The sequence below is a fragment of the Cetorhinus maximus genome, chromosome 14, assembly GCF_964194155.1.
Source record: "Cetorhinus maximus chromosome 14, sCetMax3.hap1.1, whole genome shotgun sequence".
Lineage (NCBI taxonomy): Eukaryota > Metazoa > Chordata > Chondrichthyes > Lamniformes > Cetorhinidae > Cetorhinus > Cetorhinus maximus.
The window spans coordinates 25,925,068-25,941,276 of record NC_135892.1 but is presented as its reverse complement, the minus strand read 5'-3'; the positions used below and the strand labels follow the sequence as shown (position 1 = coordinate 25,941,276).

General features: G+C 43.3%; 1 protein-coding gene across 3 annotated transcripts in view; it reads left to right on the top strand.

Moving 5' to 3' along the window:
* The window catches only part of dzank1 (double zinc ribbon and ankyrin repeat domains 1), a 132,762-nt gene that overhangs the window by 28,567 nt on the left and 87,986 nt on the right, over positions 1–16,209 (top strand). For all 3 annotated transcript variants that reach the window (XM_078556713.1, XM_078556712.1, XM_078556714.1), the window contains exons 6-7: positions 2,852–2,976; positions 12,539–12,624. In XM_078556713.1, coding sequence (XP_078412839.1) covers positions 2,852–2,976; positions 12,539–12,624 — 211 coding nt within the window. The remainder of the gene's footprint in view (positions 1–2,851; positions 2,977–12,538; positions 12,625–16,209) is intronic.

Below are 16,209 nucleotides of genomic sequence, written 5' to 3'. Positions count from 1 at the left end.
GGAGTTTTTAATTGGCAGTTTCTTACCACTGAACTACAAGCTTCTTAGGATTTGCTTTATCCTGGAATTTAAAATTTTTAGCTTACACATGCTAGGTCAGCTGATTCTGAACCCTGGGGATTGAAGTTAGACTTCTAAGAGATCCTATGGAGTCTTTGGATGCAGCTAAGAATCTTAAATTTTTGCCTTCAGCTTCCAAGCCTTTCTTTAGAGCTTTTCCCTGGCAGTATTCCTCTGTGCGTCTGCCTCTCGAGCTTTTCTTCAGGTCAGAAAGCTTCTTCAAATTTTTCTTTAGTCTTGCAGGATTTCAGTTTTGCTCTGCATTTTTTTGCAAGTTTTTGAGTTTTATCATTTGTTGCCGCCATGTTGTAGGGTGTTGGATACCATTCAGTAGATCTTAATGAAGTCTTCTAGTCTTAAGTAGGTTAACTATATGTATTTATTAACTACAAGAACAATGTACATACTACAGTAAAGGGTTTAAGCTTGGAGCTGTCTCCATGCTTGCTTGTGCGCATGGCTCTATCCAACCCTTGACTGATCCCCTAGGTGCAGGTCATGTGTTCTCTTACATCAATCTGTGGGCGGTACTGTACTCAGTCCCAAGTTAACCCCATATGTGCCAGACCCTTATACTACAGTCACCTCACTGCACTGCATGCTGCCAGTGGTCGTTAGGCATGTACACAAATCGCTTTGCCAAGGTGGATTCCTCTGCACTTCCCATCAGATCTTGGATCTATTATGTGACTGCATAGCATCTTAATAATTGTTGATACACAGCCCAATTTAGCCCCCAAAGCCTTTAGGAAAGGTGCAAAGAAAATTGGTTGGAGAGAAACATGGAAAATATAAAGCAAGCCATCTTAACACATATTGGGAAGGAATAGAATTTCCTCCAAAGTGAAAACACAATTTACTATGGTGTCTGCTTTCTAGTTTTGACTTGCATCCCAGGGAATGCTTGTATTATTCTCTGTAACTTCTTTGTGGGTAGTTGCAATCTAATCCACCCATTGGGAAACTGGTGCGATTGGGTGGGATGCTGGTTTTACATCAAAAGAACAAAGAACAAAGAAAAGTACAGCACAGGAACAAGCCCTTCGGCCCTCCAAGTCATGTCCAATATTATTCTCCATTGAAGTCATTAGAAAGTAATATTGGATTAAATGCAAAACCAGTCTCCCACTGAATCCATTGTGTTCCCCACAAGGTGATTTAGGTTCAAATTACCCTTAACACAGGCTTGTCCAACCTTTTCATTTGGGGGAGGGCACATTTCCATTTTCTTCTCACTCAAGGGACTGATGAGCAAATTTTGGAAAGATAAGGTTTGGCACAACATTAAACTGAATTTCAAAAAAATGTTGAGGTTTGAAGAAAAGAACGAACTTGCTCAGCAAAAGTAAAATAATGTCAAAGCAATAAATTGATCATTTAAAAAAGAGTAATTAATAAAGATCACCATTAGCGTGTGAGAGGGACAGAGTCTGTTTGTCTGACTCACTTGCAATCTCTTGATGCTCACTCACTCATCCTCACCCACTGTGAGAGTGGGTATGATTGTGTGAGGGTGAGTGGGGAATCCTGAGACTGCAAGTGAGTCAGGCATACACACACACACACTTCCCACACACATTCACTTACTCACTCTCTCCCCCTCACTCATACTCCCTTTCCACATACTCAACCACTGACTATCTCCCACACACTCACTCATTCTCCCCCCCATACTCACTCACTCATTCACTATCTCCCACACCCCTGGGCAGCGAGTCTTTTCATCCTCATCTTGGACCCCCGCCCACACCATCGGATCCAGCCTTATCTGGTCCAGCAGCAAGTCTCTTCCTTCCCCGCATAGCTCGTCCCAACCGGGCCCAGCATGGAACGAGTTTCTCCTTCCCCCATCCGGCCCAGCACAAAGCGAGTCTCTCCTTTCTCCACATGGTCCGGCATGGAGTGAGTCTCTCCCTCCCCAGCACTGAGTGAGTCTTTCTCTCCCCCACCCGGCCCGGCATTGAGCAAGACGCTCCCTCTCCAACCCAGCCCTTCATGGAACGAATCTCTCCTTCCCCAACCTGGCCCAGCACAGAGCGAGTCTGTCTCTCCCTCACCCGGCCCAGCACACAGCAAGCCTCACTCTCCCCAACCTGGCCCTGCACCAAGTGAGTCTGAATCTACTTCACTTGGCCTAGCACGGAGTGAGTCTCTCTCTCCCTACCCGGCCCGGCACAGAGCGAGTCTGTCTCTCCCGAACCCAGCCTGGCACGGAGCAAATCTTTCCCTCCCCAACCTGGCTCAGCACAGAGCAAGCCTCTCCCGGCCCAGCACTGAACAAGCCTTTCCCTCCTCCACCTGGCCCGGCACGGAGCGAGTCTCCCTCTCCCCAACCCATCTGGCAGGAAGCAAGTGTCTTTCTCCCCAACCCGGCCCAGCACGGAGCGAGCCTCTCCTGGCCCGGCGCGGGCCTCTCCCTTCCCCACACGGCACAGCAGCCTCTCTCTTTTCTCCCCACCAGTCCCATTTATCATAGCCTGTGATTGGAGGAGCAGTTTCTTTCAGAATCTTCTACTGCACTTACCAGCATTTTGAAAACTACATGTGGGGGCCACATTGATGGCCACCTCCGGCCCACGGGCTGCATGTTGGACAACCCTGCCTTAATGTATCTGCAGTAGACTTGTGACTAACCCATCTCACAGAGTGATAGAAATGGGGATTTAGGCATTATTGAGAAAGCACTGAGAAATAGCTTGTTAAAAAAGTGTATGAGAATTTCAAATGGATCATCTACACTAACTATAGATGGGAAGTGAATGCACATTTTCACTGTACTTTTTATTACTAGAACTAAAGATAGATGACAATGGTCTACACAAATCATTTAACAGTCCACGTTTCCTGAACAGCCGGTTAGGAACTTTAGTCCCTGGACGTGAGCTGACTTCAACCCCTCAGTCCCACAGGTATCAGGTAAATACTCTCTCGGTTAATTTTGGAATACTGCAAATGGAAATAATTATCCTACTGTTAAGTACAACTGAGGGCTTCCTAGGAATGTTTTGCAAAGCAGTATTATTTTAGATGCACATGGCAAAGAAGTCTTGAATGGTTTACTGGCAACACCTGCATCTGTCAACCATTTTAAAGACTTAAAATCACAGATCGTATCATATGATGTTCTTCGTTTAGATCACATTAACTGTCATGGTCAACAGCAGCAATCTTTAGTACACAGTCTTTAATTGTTGCTGGGCTAAAGTTTCATGACCGTTGGTTCAAAATTCCAGGATTACCTCCTAACAGCACTGTGTGAGTACCTTCACAACATAGACTACTACAGTTCAAAGAGAAGGCCCACCATCATCTTCTCGAGGACAACCAAGGCTGAGGAATAAATGGCAATGCCCATATTCCAAGAATGAAAAAGGAAGTAAAGATGAAAGATTGTGGCACTGCCATTTACAGGAAGACAAGGATGGGTTGGGGGTGGTGGGGAAGGAAATCTGGATGGCAATCCGGAAATATGGGCCTGGATTTTCCCCTCGGCAATTTGGGGGCAGGGCCCGCTCGCCGAGGGGAAAATGGTCCCTCTAAATTTTTAGGAAGGCGGGCGGACAGCAAAATCAGCTGTCCGCCTGCCGACCCGTCAATGGCCAATTGAGACATTGACAGGCTAATTAAAGTAATTAAAGACCTGCCAGTCCAACCTTAAGGCTGGCGGGCAGGCCAGGAGCCCCAGCGGGCTCCAGATTATTGATGAAACTTCAACCACTGGCGGGATGAAGTTTCTTGTCTGTTCTGTTAAAAAGTAATAGAGTTTATGTGTTTTTTATTAACATGTCCCATCTCGTGTGACATTGTCACATGAGGGGGACATGTTAATTTTTTAATGTTTCTATTTTTACACTTAACTTACCTGTAACAAATCTCCCTGAGGCAACACTTTGCCTCAGGGAGAAGTGCGCTCTTTCACGCGCATGCGCGAAAGAGCGCACTTTGACAGATGAGGATTTCCCCCCCCCCGAACAGGAAGTGCATGGCGCTTCCTGTCAGGGATGCTGCTGGGTGGGCCTTAATCAGCCCACCCACTTAAAATGGCAGCGGGCCCTGTTTCAGTGGCAGGGGTCGGCTGTCCGCCCGCCGCCAAGCCGGTGGGGCCCGCACGCCATCCAAGGGCAAAATTCTGCCCATGGGTTTCTCAAGTGTCCTGATAAAATTAACAATAAGATACACTTTTCACCAGGCTTTCCTGCTTCTTGGCAGGAAATTTAGCAGATTATAGTTAAAGCATCTACAATGTTCTCACCTACTTCTTTTAAACCCTGGGATGGAAACCAGCTAATCCTGGGCATTTATAGCTCTTTAGTACCATTAATTTTTCCATTACTGTTATCTGGCTTATGTTAATTTTGTTGAGTCCTTGTCCCTGATTCAATAATAATTTATAAGAGCAGGGAGGCTTTGGCATAGAATATAAGAGCAGGGAGGTTATGCTGGAACTGTATAAAACGCTGGTTAGGCCACAGCTAGAGTGTTGCGTGCAGTCCTGGAATCCGCATTATAGGAAGGATGTGATTGCACTAGAGAGAGTGCAGAGAAGATTTACCAGGATGTTGCCTGGGCTGATGAGTTTTAGTTATGAGGAGAGATTGGATAGACTGGGGTTATTTTCCTTGGAGCAGAGGAGATTGCGGGGGTACATGATTGAGGTGAATAAAATTATAAGGGGCATAGATAGGGTAGACAGGAAGGAACTTCTCCCCTTGGTGGAGGGATCAATAACCAGGGGGCATAGATTTAAGATAAGGGGCAGAAGATTTAGAGGGGATGTGAGGAAGAATTTTTTCACCCAGAGGGTGGTGGGAATCTGGAACTCACTGCTTGAAAGGGTGGTAGAGGCAGAAACCCTCATAACATTTAAGAAGTATTTGGATGTGCACTGGCGCTGCCATGGCATACAAGGCTATGGGCCCAGTGCTGGAAATGGGATTAGAATAGTTAGGTACTTGTTTGACCAGCGCTGACTCGATGGGCCAAAGGGCCTTTTTCTGTGCTGTAGACCTTATGACCCTATAATTTTCTTCTGATGTCTGGCATGCTGACCTCTTCGTCTACCCTAAGTACTGTCTCAAAGTAATTATTCAGCATGTCTGCCATTTCCTTATCTTCATTGATAAAATCACATCCGTTTTTAAGAGACCCACATTGCTTCTGCCCACCCTCTTTTTCCTAATCTAATTGTAACAGCTTTTTGCCTTGAATTTGATATCCCTTGCACATTTCTCTTCATGCTCCCATTTTGTAGCTCTTGCTATCTGTTTAGTCACCCTTTGCTGTTATTCATTTCTTTCTGTTTTCAGAAGCTGTGGTATTTTTGTTTGCTTTTTTGAGTTTTGTGTCATCTTTTCACTCTCTAGTTGTCCATGGCCATTGCTTTTGGCAATAGAACTCTTGCCCTTTAGAGGTATAAACTGGTTGTGTATCACATTAAATTCTTTTGTGAACACCTCCCACTGATCTTCTGTTGTTTTACCCATTAACAAATTTGCCCAGTTTACTATGATCAGTGGTTTCCATCCCAGGGTTTAAAAGAAGTAGGTGAGAACATTGGAGATGCTTTAACTATAATCTGCTAAATTTCCTGCCAAGAAGCAGGAAAGCCTGGTGAAAAGATTAAAAGTGTGTCTTACTGTTAATTTTATCAGGACACTTGTGAAACCCATATTTCTGGATTGCCATCCAGACTTCCTCCCCTACTGCTTCGTTGTCTCCCCGTAAATGGTGGTGCCACAATCTTTCATCTTTACTTCTTTTATCATTGAAGTCAGCCTTATCTAAATCTAGAATCCTAGTAGCTGTTTTGCCTTTCTCCCTTTCAAGCACTGCATTGAACTCAATTGTATTATGATTGCTATTAGATAAATGCTCATGCAGCATTAGGCTGTTAACTAAATCTGGGTTCATTGCTAAATGTAATATACCCTGCTACCTTCTTAGTTCTTGGACAAATTGTCAAAGAAAACTACCCCTGACACACTCAAGAAATTCACTACCTTTCTGGCATGTGCTAGTCTGCTTATCCCAATCCAAATGACATTTAAAATCCCCCATTAAAACCATTCTGCTTTGCTACATGGTTGTCTAATCTCTGCATGCAATCCAGCACTTCACAGCTATGACCAGGGGTCATATACACCATTTCTGTTACAATCTTAAATCCTTTTCTATACCTTAATTCCAGCCATAACGTCTCCTCTGCCTGACTACCTCTCATTATATCCTCTCTTATCATTGAAATGATTTCACTTTATTCTTTATGGCTACTCCTCCTCCTCTACCATTTTCCCTGTCGTCCCTGTAGACCTTATAACCTAATATATTTAGTTCCCAGTCCTGACTATCTTACAGCCATGTCTCTCTATGATGGTTACCATGTCATACCCTCCAAATTGAATTTGTGCCTGCAATTCATTCAATTTGTTTCTTATATTTCATGTGTTTGTACAAAGAACATTTATTTAGGCACACACCCCAACTGCTGTTCTTCTGCTATTTGTGTTTTGCTCACCTGTTTTCTATTTCTCTGTCCTGGTTCAATTACTTCACATCTTTTAGTTTTTCCTTTACCAGCTGCACCTAAAGCACGGTTTCTGACTGTTGCTCTGCTTTCTGACTTTTTGTTTGTTTTCAGACTATTATCTATACCATCTTTTCCGCCTGAGCCCTAGCCCACCCCTTCCCCCCCAACTTACTAGTTTAAAGTCCTCATGACCGCCCTATTTATCCATCCTGCTAGACCCTGGTCCCAGCGCTATTGAGGTGAAACATGTCCCAAGGGTATGTAAGTCCCAGCACTGGTGCCAATGTCCTGAGAAATGGAACATTTCTTTCCCACGCCACTCCTCAGCCATGTGTTCACCTTCCTAATCGATTTATCTCTCTGTCAATTTCATGTGGTTTGGGTAATAATCTAAAGATTGTAACCCCTGTGATCCTGTCCTTTAATTTAACCAATGGGTTCTAGTAATCTCCAAACAGGACTTCTTGCTTACATTTTTCCTATGTTGTTGGTCCCAATGAGGATCAAAGCAACTAGATCCTTCCCCCCCAACTCCAATATCCATTTAAGGTGATTCAGGATGCCCCTCATCCCAGCACCAGGTAGCCAACAAACAATTTAAGACCCTGGATCCTGCTTTGAAAGGATGCTCCCTGTCCCCCTGATTTTTGAATCCCCCACAGCTACCACATTAGACTTCCTCTCCACCACCCCCTCACCCACCCCCATTTGGACAGTCTCCTGCTCCAAGGTGCCATGGTTCTGGCTAACCTCTAATAGTCTTTATCCTTATCCTGTCAGGTAAGAAGTACATTGTGCATGTTGAATATGATCAATTTCTGTGCTTCTTCATTATCTATCACACCTGGGTTCCCCTTACTTTGTACACTATTGGTCACATCAATCCAATTCTGAATATGTACCTCTCTATGACCAAAGCCTTGGGACAAACTGTCTAGAAACTGCTCCCTCTCCCTTATATGTCTGAGTGTTTCCAACTCGCACTCCAGCTCGATGACTCTGAGCTGGAGAGATTTGAGACGAAAAAAATCAACTGCAAATGTGCGCGCTTTACAGTCCCACTGTTCACAGATTCTCACATGCAGTCCAGACTCACAACCCACTCTCACATATCATAGTATAAGTTATTTAAATTGGGTTGAGTTTTTAGCCACCAATGGGGGCAAAACAGAGCTGGGCAAGTGGCGGTAGCAAATGGACTAGCTTAAGCAACAATTAAGTTGTTGGAGGCTGAATGGGATTTTCCTGTTGGTCTCCAGGTTCCTGCAGGCGGTGGGTGCAGTACAGCTCCCTGAATGGGGCTTTCCGGCAGCAGACCAGGATGCCAGTGCTCCAGGCAGGCTCAGAGTCCCTCCCTGCCTGCCTGACTCCAGCTGCAGCCACAGGCTGTCGTAGTCTGCCCCTTGCAAAGGCTTTTTTTATTTTAAATTTGAAAAAGTTGGAGAGAGGGCCTGCGTTTTGCTCCTCTCACATTTACCTGTAAGGGCAACCTGCTGCTGCTTCCAAGCTGGAGGGCTTCCTATTGGCCCTCCAGCTTCGAGAGCCCACCCACTGGCCTCAAGTGGACAGCGAGCCCATCCTCTGGCCATTAATTGGCCAATTCGGGGAAAATCGCTGGTGAGTGTTCCCCACACAGTGCAGGCTTCTGACCCTCATTGAACCTGACAGTGGGGCCCTGAAGTCCACAAGAAAAATCCTACCCATTATTTATATCCAGTTTTTACTTTGTTGTAAATGTTTTCTTTTTCTGCACACTAACTTGCACTAAGAAATAGACAAAACATGTTAAATAGTGCCTCAAGTGGTGAAACTAAAGTAATAAGCAGCTCCTTCACTCTCTGCACCAAATTCCCACTTTCACCAAATTCCGATCTTTCGGACTCTATTAAAACTCTCTTCTTCACAACCACCCTGTGAACCCAAGTAGGTGTGGAGAAAATGTTTTAATTGCAGGGGACTCCTGAACTAGAGGTCATAAATATTAGATAGTTACTAATTAATCCAACAGGGAATTTAGGAGAAACTTCTCGACTCGGGGAGTGATGAGAATGTGGAACTCACTACCACTAGGCGTAGTTGAGACAACCAGGAGAGATGTATTTAAGGAGAAGCTGGATAAACATATGATGGAGAAAGTAATAAAAGGTTGAGTTAATAGGATTAGATTAAGATAGAAAGGAGGAGGCTCATGTGGAGCATGTAATATTGGGCTGAATGGTCTCCTTCTGTGCTGCAAGTACTGTGTAATTATACTGTGTAATGTGGTGATTTCACACTCAACAGATAATGAATGTAATATAATCACTGCATGTTTATTCAAATAAAATTTCCAGTTCATTATAGTGAATTGCTCTGAATACATATATTGCAGTTTTATGGTGTGCCTCAGAGGGAATAAGCCTGTCCTAACAATAGATCGCACAAACTTGAAGCTTTTTTGTTTAGAAAAGAGAAGGCTGAGGGGTAATTCATTAGATGTCTTCAAAATTATAAAGGGGTTTGTTTGGTGGACATGGAGAAAATGGGAGAGAATCCAAAAGTAGGGGTCATAAATATGTGATAGTCACTGATAAACCCAATGAGGAATTCAGGAGAAACTTCTTTACCCTGGGAGCACTTGGAATGCAGAACTTGGAGTGTAGTTGAGGTGAATAGCATAGTTGAATTTAAGGGGAAAGTAGATAAACACACAAGGGAAAAGGAAATAGAAAGTTATTCTGATAAGGTTAGATGAATTGAGGTGGGAGCAGGTTTGTACGGAGCATAAACTCTAGCATATACCAGTTCAGCCTATTTCAGTGCTGTAATCTCAATATAATTCTCAGTAAAAATGGCAGAACAGGCTCCTGTTCCTGTGTTCCTCAAACATGCCTCCTGTGGACTGATTACCAGGGATGAAAGATTTCTGCCATTTAGCAGAATTCCAACTTTTTGATAATGGAATTCCACCCTTTAAATTTTTTTCCGATCTCCGCCTCCCTTCGGCCGCTGTCACCTCCAATGTGCCAAAGGCAGGAGGACAGAGTCTCAGAAAGACTGGAAAATCTCTGCCAATATAGGAGGCCAGGAGCAGCTTCAGGGGACCAGCCACACATCCCACCAGGAGGGTGCGCTCTGCTGCTGCACGCTTGGTGGAGCCGTGGGGTTCAGCAAGCGGGGAAGAGTAGTGGACCCTGAGTCTCGGGGGGGTGGGGTTTGGTAGGCCCAGGTTAGGGGCAGCAGTGAGCCCGAGTCTCTGTTGGATTCAACAGGGCGTGGGGAAGCAGCAGAGCCTGAATCTCTGTGGGGTTCAGCAGGGCTGGAGGGGGAGTAGTGGAGCTGGAGTCTCTGTGGGTTTGGCAGGGTGGGGTAGAGCAGTGGAGCTCAAGTCTCTGTGGGATTCAGTAAGCGAGGGGAAGGTGGTTGAAAAAAGGGGCTGCTGAGTGAGTGAATGCATGTGCAAGGAGGGGAGTTGGGGAGAGGGGCTACTGAATGAGTTGGGGAGAGGGGGGTTGGGAAGAAGGGTGTGTGCAGCGGAGTGTGTGTGTGTGCATGGTGTGTGGCAGTGGTGGGATTGGGGTCGAGATCAGGGGCTTCACTTAGACTTCTGGTAATTTCATACAAATGTATTGGCCCTCAGTCTTGATAATAGTAGAAGATAAACAAAGGGAAAACTAAAACAAAAACAAAAATACCTGGAAAAACTCAGCAGGTCTGACAGCATCTGCGGAGAGGGATACAGTTGACGTTTCGAGTCCATATGATCCTTTATCAGAAAGGGAAAACTAATGTTTCTACCTACTTGAAGTCCAATAATTCCACTCATTTGAAGTGGCCTAGAAGCATTCGCATTCACTAAATATCATAAAAAATTGCCGTAAATACATAATTCCTTGTCACTAAAAGTTTTCATAATTTTTTATCTTCGGCCACTCTCATCCCTGGATTACATGTGCTCGTGACAAAGGAGGGAAAATAATATGCAAGTGCCTAAAAACAGAGAATGCACTGGCAGCAACAAATAGAATGGACACCACACAAAGGGATCTCAGTTTCCAACATTCCTATTCAACCTCATATCTGCAAGGGAATCTCAGGATCTGCAACATCACCAGATTTCTGACCATTTATAATTAGATTGCCAAACTTGTTGGCTTATTTGAATGGTATTTCTGGCTATAAGCACCTTAAAAACCTTTGCAGTGCTTGTACTGTTTCCTTTGAGCAGCTGAACTTACTGTTTTAAAGTAGAGGCAGCAGGCCCTTGGAAAAAATAACATATAGATAGCAGGGTGGTGTCCCTGAAAACATGTCAGTATTTGCAAAGGGTCCCTCACATGGAAAAGTTTGAAAATCAGAATATGTTGAAATGCTCCACAGTGGAGCCCTTTAGGAACATGGGAATATAGGGATTTCTAGATTTAAAAAATAGACCAAGATCCACCCTGGTCCACTCCTCCATCACCCCCTACTCCTCAACCCCCACCTATGGCACCTCCCCATGCCCACGCAGAAGATGCAACACCTGCCCCTTCACTTCCTCTCTCCTCACCGTCCAAGGGCCCAAACACTCCTTTCAAGTGAAGCAGCATTTCACTTGCATTTCCCCTAACTTAGTCTACTGCATTTGTTGCTCCCAATGCGGTCTCCTCTACATTGGAGAGACCAAACGCAAACTGGGCGACCGCTGTGCAGAACACCTGCGGTCTGTCCGCAAGAAAGACCCAAACCTCCCTGTCGCTTGCCATTTTAACACTCCACCCTGTTCTCTTGCCCACATGTCTGTCCTTGGCTTGCTGCATTGTTCCAGTGAAGCCCAACGCAAACTGGAGGAACAGCACCTCATCTTCTGACTAGGCACTTTACAGCCTTCCGGGCTGAATATTGAATTCAACAACTTTACATCTTAAACTCCCCCTCCCCCCATCCCCACCCCGTTTCTCCCCCCTCCCTTTTTTTTCAATAATTTATATAGATTCTTCTTTTCCCACCTATTTCCATTATTTTTAAATCTGAAACTAAAACCTTGTTAGTCTTTCTACCCCACGCCCACTAGAGCTGTACCTTGAGTATCCTGTCTTCCATTCTTAATTAGCACTTTTCTTAGACAAATATCACCACCTTCAACACCTCTTTGATCCTTTTGTCTGTGACATCTTTTGATTATCTGCTCCTATCACTGCTTGCTTATCTCCACAATCACCACACCCTCAACTTCTCTCTTCCCCCGCCCCCCCCACCTTAAACCAGCTTATATTTCACCTTTCTCCTAACTATGCTTCAGTTCTGCCGAAGGGTCGTGAAGACTCGAAACGTTAACTGATTTCTTCTCCACCGATGCTGCCAGACCTGCTGAGTTTTTCCAGGTAATTCTGTTTTTGTTCAAGATCCATCTAGTTCATCCTGGTCACTGCATGTTATAATAATAACTGTTAGCTAACCATAGCAATCAATCTTTATCAGCTAGTCTACAACATAAACAGACATGACATGGGATAAGCTCCATTTATGTATCATAGGCCCAAAGTCAACTTGTGCCTCCCAAAAACGCTACTTATTACACAGTGTACTGTCACTATGAAACCCAGATCATCATCCTCAATTCTTAGAATTCCTTTCTCCTGCACTGATTTTAGCAAAATTAAAATAACCTCTGTAAATTTGTATCTGGAACAGTCAGCTAGTTTTGCACAAATGGATCATTTCCATGAGTGTCAATTGGTCTCTAAAGTTGGGTGAGCTGGTTTATAGGAGAGTGATATGCCCATCCCCTTTTCGACTAGACCATTTGGCTCAGCTTGTGGGTAGGCTAGAAAATACAGAAAACTAATAACACGAGGAAGGAAATCTCCACTTCCAGACCTTCTGGGATTCGTTCATAGACTGTGATTTGAAAAAAAAAAACATTTTTATGTGTTTTATCTATGAGAATACTTATGTCTTCTCATTTGTAACCTTTTCTGTATTTTCCAGTTGGCTGCTTCCATTGATGCGAGTCCTCCCAAGACCCTGAGCAGTACCCAAACCATGAGAATCCAAAGAGAGACCGACTTTCTGAAGTATGTGATTGCCTTACATAAAAGATTCTCTAATATCAGTCTTTGCTTGAATTGCTTGAATTAAATTACATGGTTGAATTTACCTAGAGCCAGCTGGAAATTTTGCACATGATCGGGTGGAGACACACAATCAGAGAAGGACAAAACCCCAATCTTCTGATGGCATCCTACTCCATTGCTGTATCTACTTTGTTTTCATTGATACCTTTTCTTCGTGGTCTTCTGAATATTCCTTTTTTGCCTTCTTTAGGCATGGTTCAGAGAGATTTACAAACCAATATAACTTAAGGTAGTCAATGACTTGGAGGGCAGAAGGGACACTTTGACAATTTCCATGGCCCTTTCTCGTTCAGGTCATTTTTTTGTGTTTTGTGTTTAATTACATTAAATGGCTATTAAAGGGTAATCAACAATTAATGCTTTACAAAAATATTATAATTTATTTACATCATTCCAGACTGAGAATTAAGCTCCCTTCTGCTGGAATACTCACGAGCCTTGTTTAAAAAAAGGTTAGAGATTTATATGTGTGAGATAACTATGTAATATAACATAATACAACAATTATGTATGTGGAGCAATGATTTGCAGAAAGGGCAAAAGCCAGATGAAAGGAAAATGTTGCTTAGGTGTGAATTCTTTCTTGTAAGGCATTCAATTTTTTTTACTGAATTTGACCAAATGCAATTCTTAACTACATTGCCAGAGAAAAAAAATTTAATACCAACTCTCGATTCTGCATGTTAAGGGCCCAGATTGACCTAGTGATTCTTTGTCCGAAACAATCTTTCATAAGATGAGCTTTTGGAGCTCTGTTATTGCGATTTAAAGGACAACAGCAGTGAAACATCTGATGATTTCTCCCCAAGATATGATAATGTTGCAGGCCTTTAAAATTTACCTTCATTGAGAACACTTAACATTCAGTGTGAGAGGGGATAAAAAAACTTCCACTTATGGCTATAAGACCTCAGGACATCCCAAAATGCTTTACAACCAACGAAGTACTTTTTGATGTAGTCACTGATGTAATGTAGGGAACGCAGTAGCTAATTTGTGCACAGTAAAGGTGCACATACAGCAATGGGATAATAACCAGTTAATTAGTTTGAATGATGTGGTTGAGAGATAGATATTGGCCAGGGCACCAGGAAAGAACTTCCTTGCTCTCCTTCAAAATAGTGGCATGGGATTTTTACATCCAACTGAGACAGCAAATAGGGCCTCGATTTAAACTTGCATCCCAAAGACCACACCTCCTGTAATGCAATGCTCCCTCACCACTGTGCTAGAGTATCGACCTGGATTTTGTGTTCACGTTTCTGGAGTGGAATTCAAACCCACAATCTTCTGACGCGTAAATGAGATTGCTAACACTGAACTACCGCTAATCCTCGACAGCGTGGCTGAGAGTAACAATCTCTCCTCTTGGAGGGGTGCGATTCAGTCCGTGCTATGTCACTGTGTTGTGGGCTGTAAACGTCATAACTTCATTAATATTCACTGTGGATAGCAATAGCCATTATAGTTTTAGTATTTTTTTTGGAAACTTTAAACCAGAGGTGTACTTTTGTTTTATGCTTATTGTGTAGAGGTTTTTTCATACTTTCACATACTTTCCCCTGTCTTGCTTCTTCCTGCATGCCTGCTTCCTGCCAACATTCAAAGTGAACCAAGAATAGTAAGTCTATGCAGTCCAAGCTTAAATTTCTGTCTGCATTCAAAATTAAAACTTGCTTCAGGTTTTCTTACAAACTGCAGGCAATTGTGAGAGGGGTGTAGATTGAGATTAAAGTAGGTAACGACATTGACTTATTTTATCCACATGGAACTCTGATTTATTCTTGATAATCTAGTTCTATTCTCTTGGCATTCTGTGCTATAAAATGTGCATTTTCAGTATTACAGCCCCATGTAGTCCTTTTTTGAAAGTGTGTACACAAGGAAAAAAAAAGACTTTGCACCTCTATAGCACCATTCAAAACTCTTAGAGCATCCCAAAGTGCTTTACATCCAATGAATTACTTCTGAAGTGCAGTCACTGTTGCTATCTAGATAAACTAGGGAATTATGTTGAGAAGAATGCCATTGTGGGAGTGTGTTAAGAACGTCAGAATGATCAAGTGTTCAGAGCAGGGAACAGGAGATGGAGAATTAGTGAATGACTTTGGAAGCAGAAGCAGCACAGGTTAAAAAGTGTACAGCACAGGAATTTGGCAGTGTTAAAAGGTATATATGTAAATTCAAGGAGCATAGTAAATAAAGCCAATGAGCTGAGGGAAAAGATAGACACAAGGCTGCATTATATCATCGCTATAACAGGAACTTGGCTTAAGGAGGGGCAAAACTGGCAGCTCAACATCCCTGGAGACAGAGTTTTCAGGCAGGATAGGGAAGGGGATAAAAATGTGGGGGCTGTAGCATTATTGACTAGGGAATCAATTACAGCTGTGAGGAGGGATGGTATACTAAATGAAGCATCAAATGAGGTCATATAGGTGGAGCTCAGAAATAAAAAAGGGGCAGCCACACTGCTAGGAGTGTTCTATATACCCCCAAATAGTGGAAAAGAGTTAGAAGAGCAAATATGTAGACACATTTCTGAGTGCAAAACAATAGGGCAGTAATTGTTGGGGACTTCAATTACCCTAATATCAATTGGGACACGAAGAGTGTGAAGGGCACAGAAGGCACAAAATTCTTGAACTGCATTCAAGAGAACTTTTTTAGCCAGCACGTAACAAGCCCAACGAGAAGGGGCACAATTCTAGATTTAGTCTTGGGAAATGAAGCTAGGCAAGAGGATTAAGTACCAGTGGGGGACCATTTTGGAGCTAGTGACCATAATACAGTTAAATTTAGCATCATTATGGAAAAGGACAAAAATAGAACAAGAGTAAAAGTTTTAAATTGGGGGAGGATAAAGTTTTCAAAGTTTGAGAGGTGAGGTGATCAGTGGGAAGCATTCAAAGGCGAGATTCTGTGGGCACAGTGTAGACATGTCCCACAAAGAAGAAGGGTGGTACTGCCAAATCTAGAGGCCCATAGTTATCTAGAAGCATACTGGCCAAGATAAAGAGGAAAAAGGAAGCTTATGACAGTACAAAAGACTTAATACTGTAGAAAGCCTAGAGGAGTATAGAAAGTACAAGGCTGAAGTAAAAATGGAAATTAGGAAAGCAAAGAGAGGATATGAAAAAATATTGACAGGTAAAATCAAAGAAAATGTTGACTCCAGAATGATATCAATGGTTTGGTTGAATGGGCGGAGAAGTGGCAAATGGAATACAATCTGGAAAAATGTGAAGTAATGCATTTGGGGAGGGCAAACAAAGCAAGGGAACACTCAGTAAATGGGAGAATATTGAGAGGAGTTGAGGATGTGAGTGACCTTGGAGTACATGTCCACAGGCCCTTGAAGGTGACAGGACAGGTGGATAAGGTGGTCCAGAAAACATATGGAATGCTTTCCTTTATTGGGTGAGGTATTGAATACAAAAACAGGGATGGAATGCTGGAACTATATGAAATGCTGGTTAGGCCACAGCTGGAATTTTGTGTACAGTTCTGGTCACCACATTATAG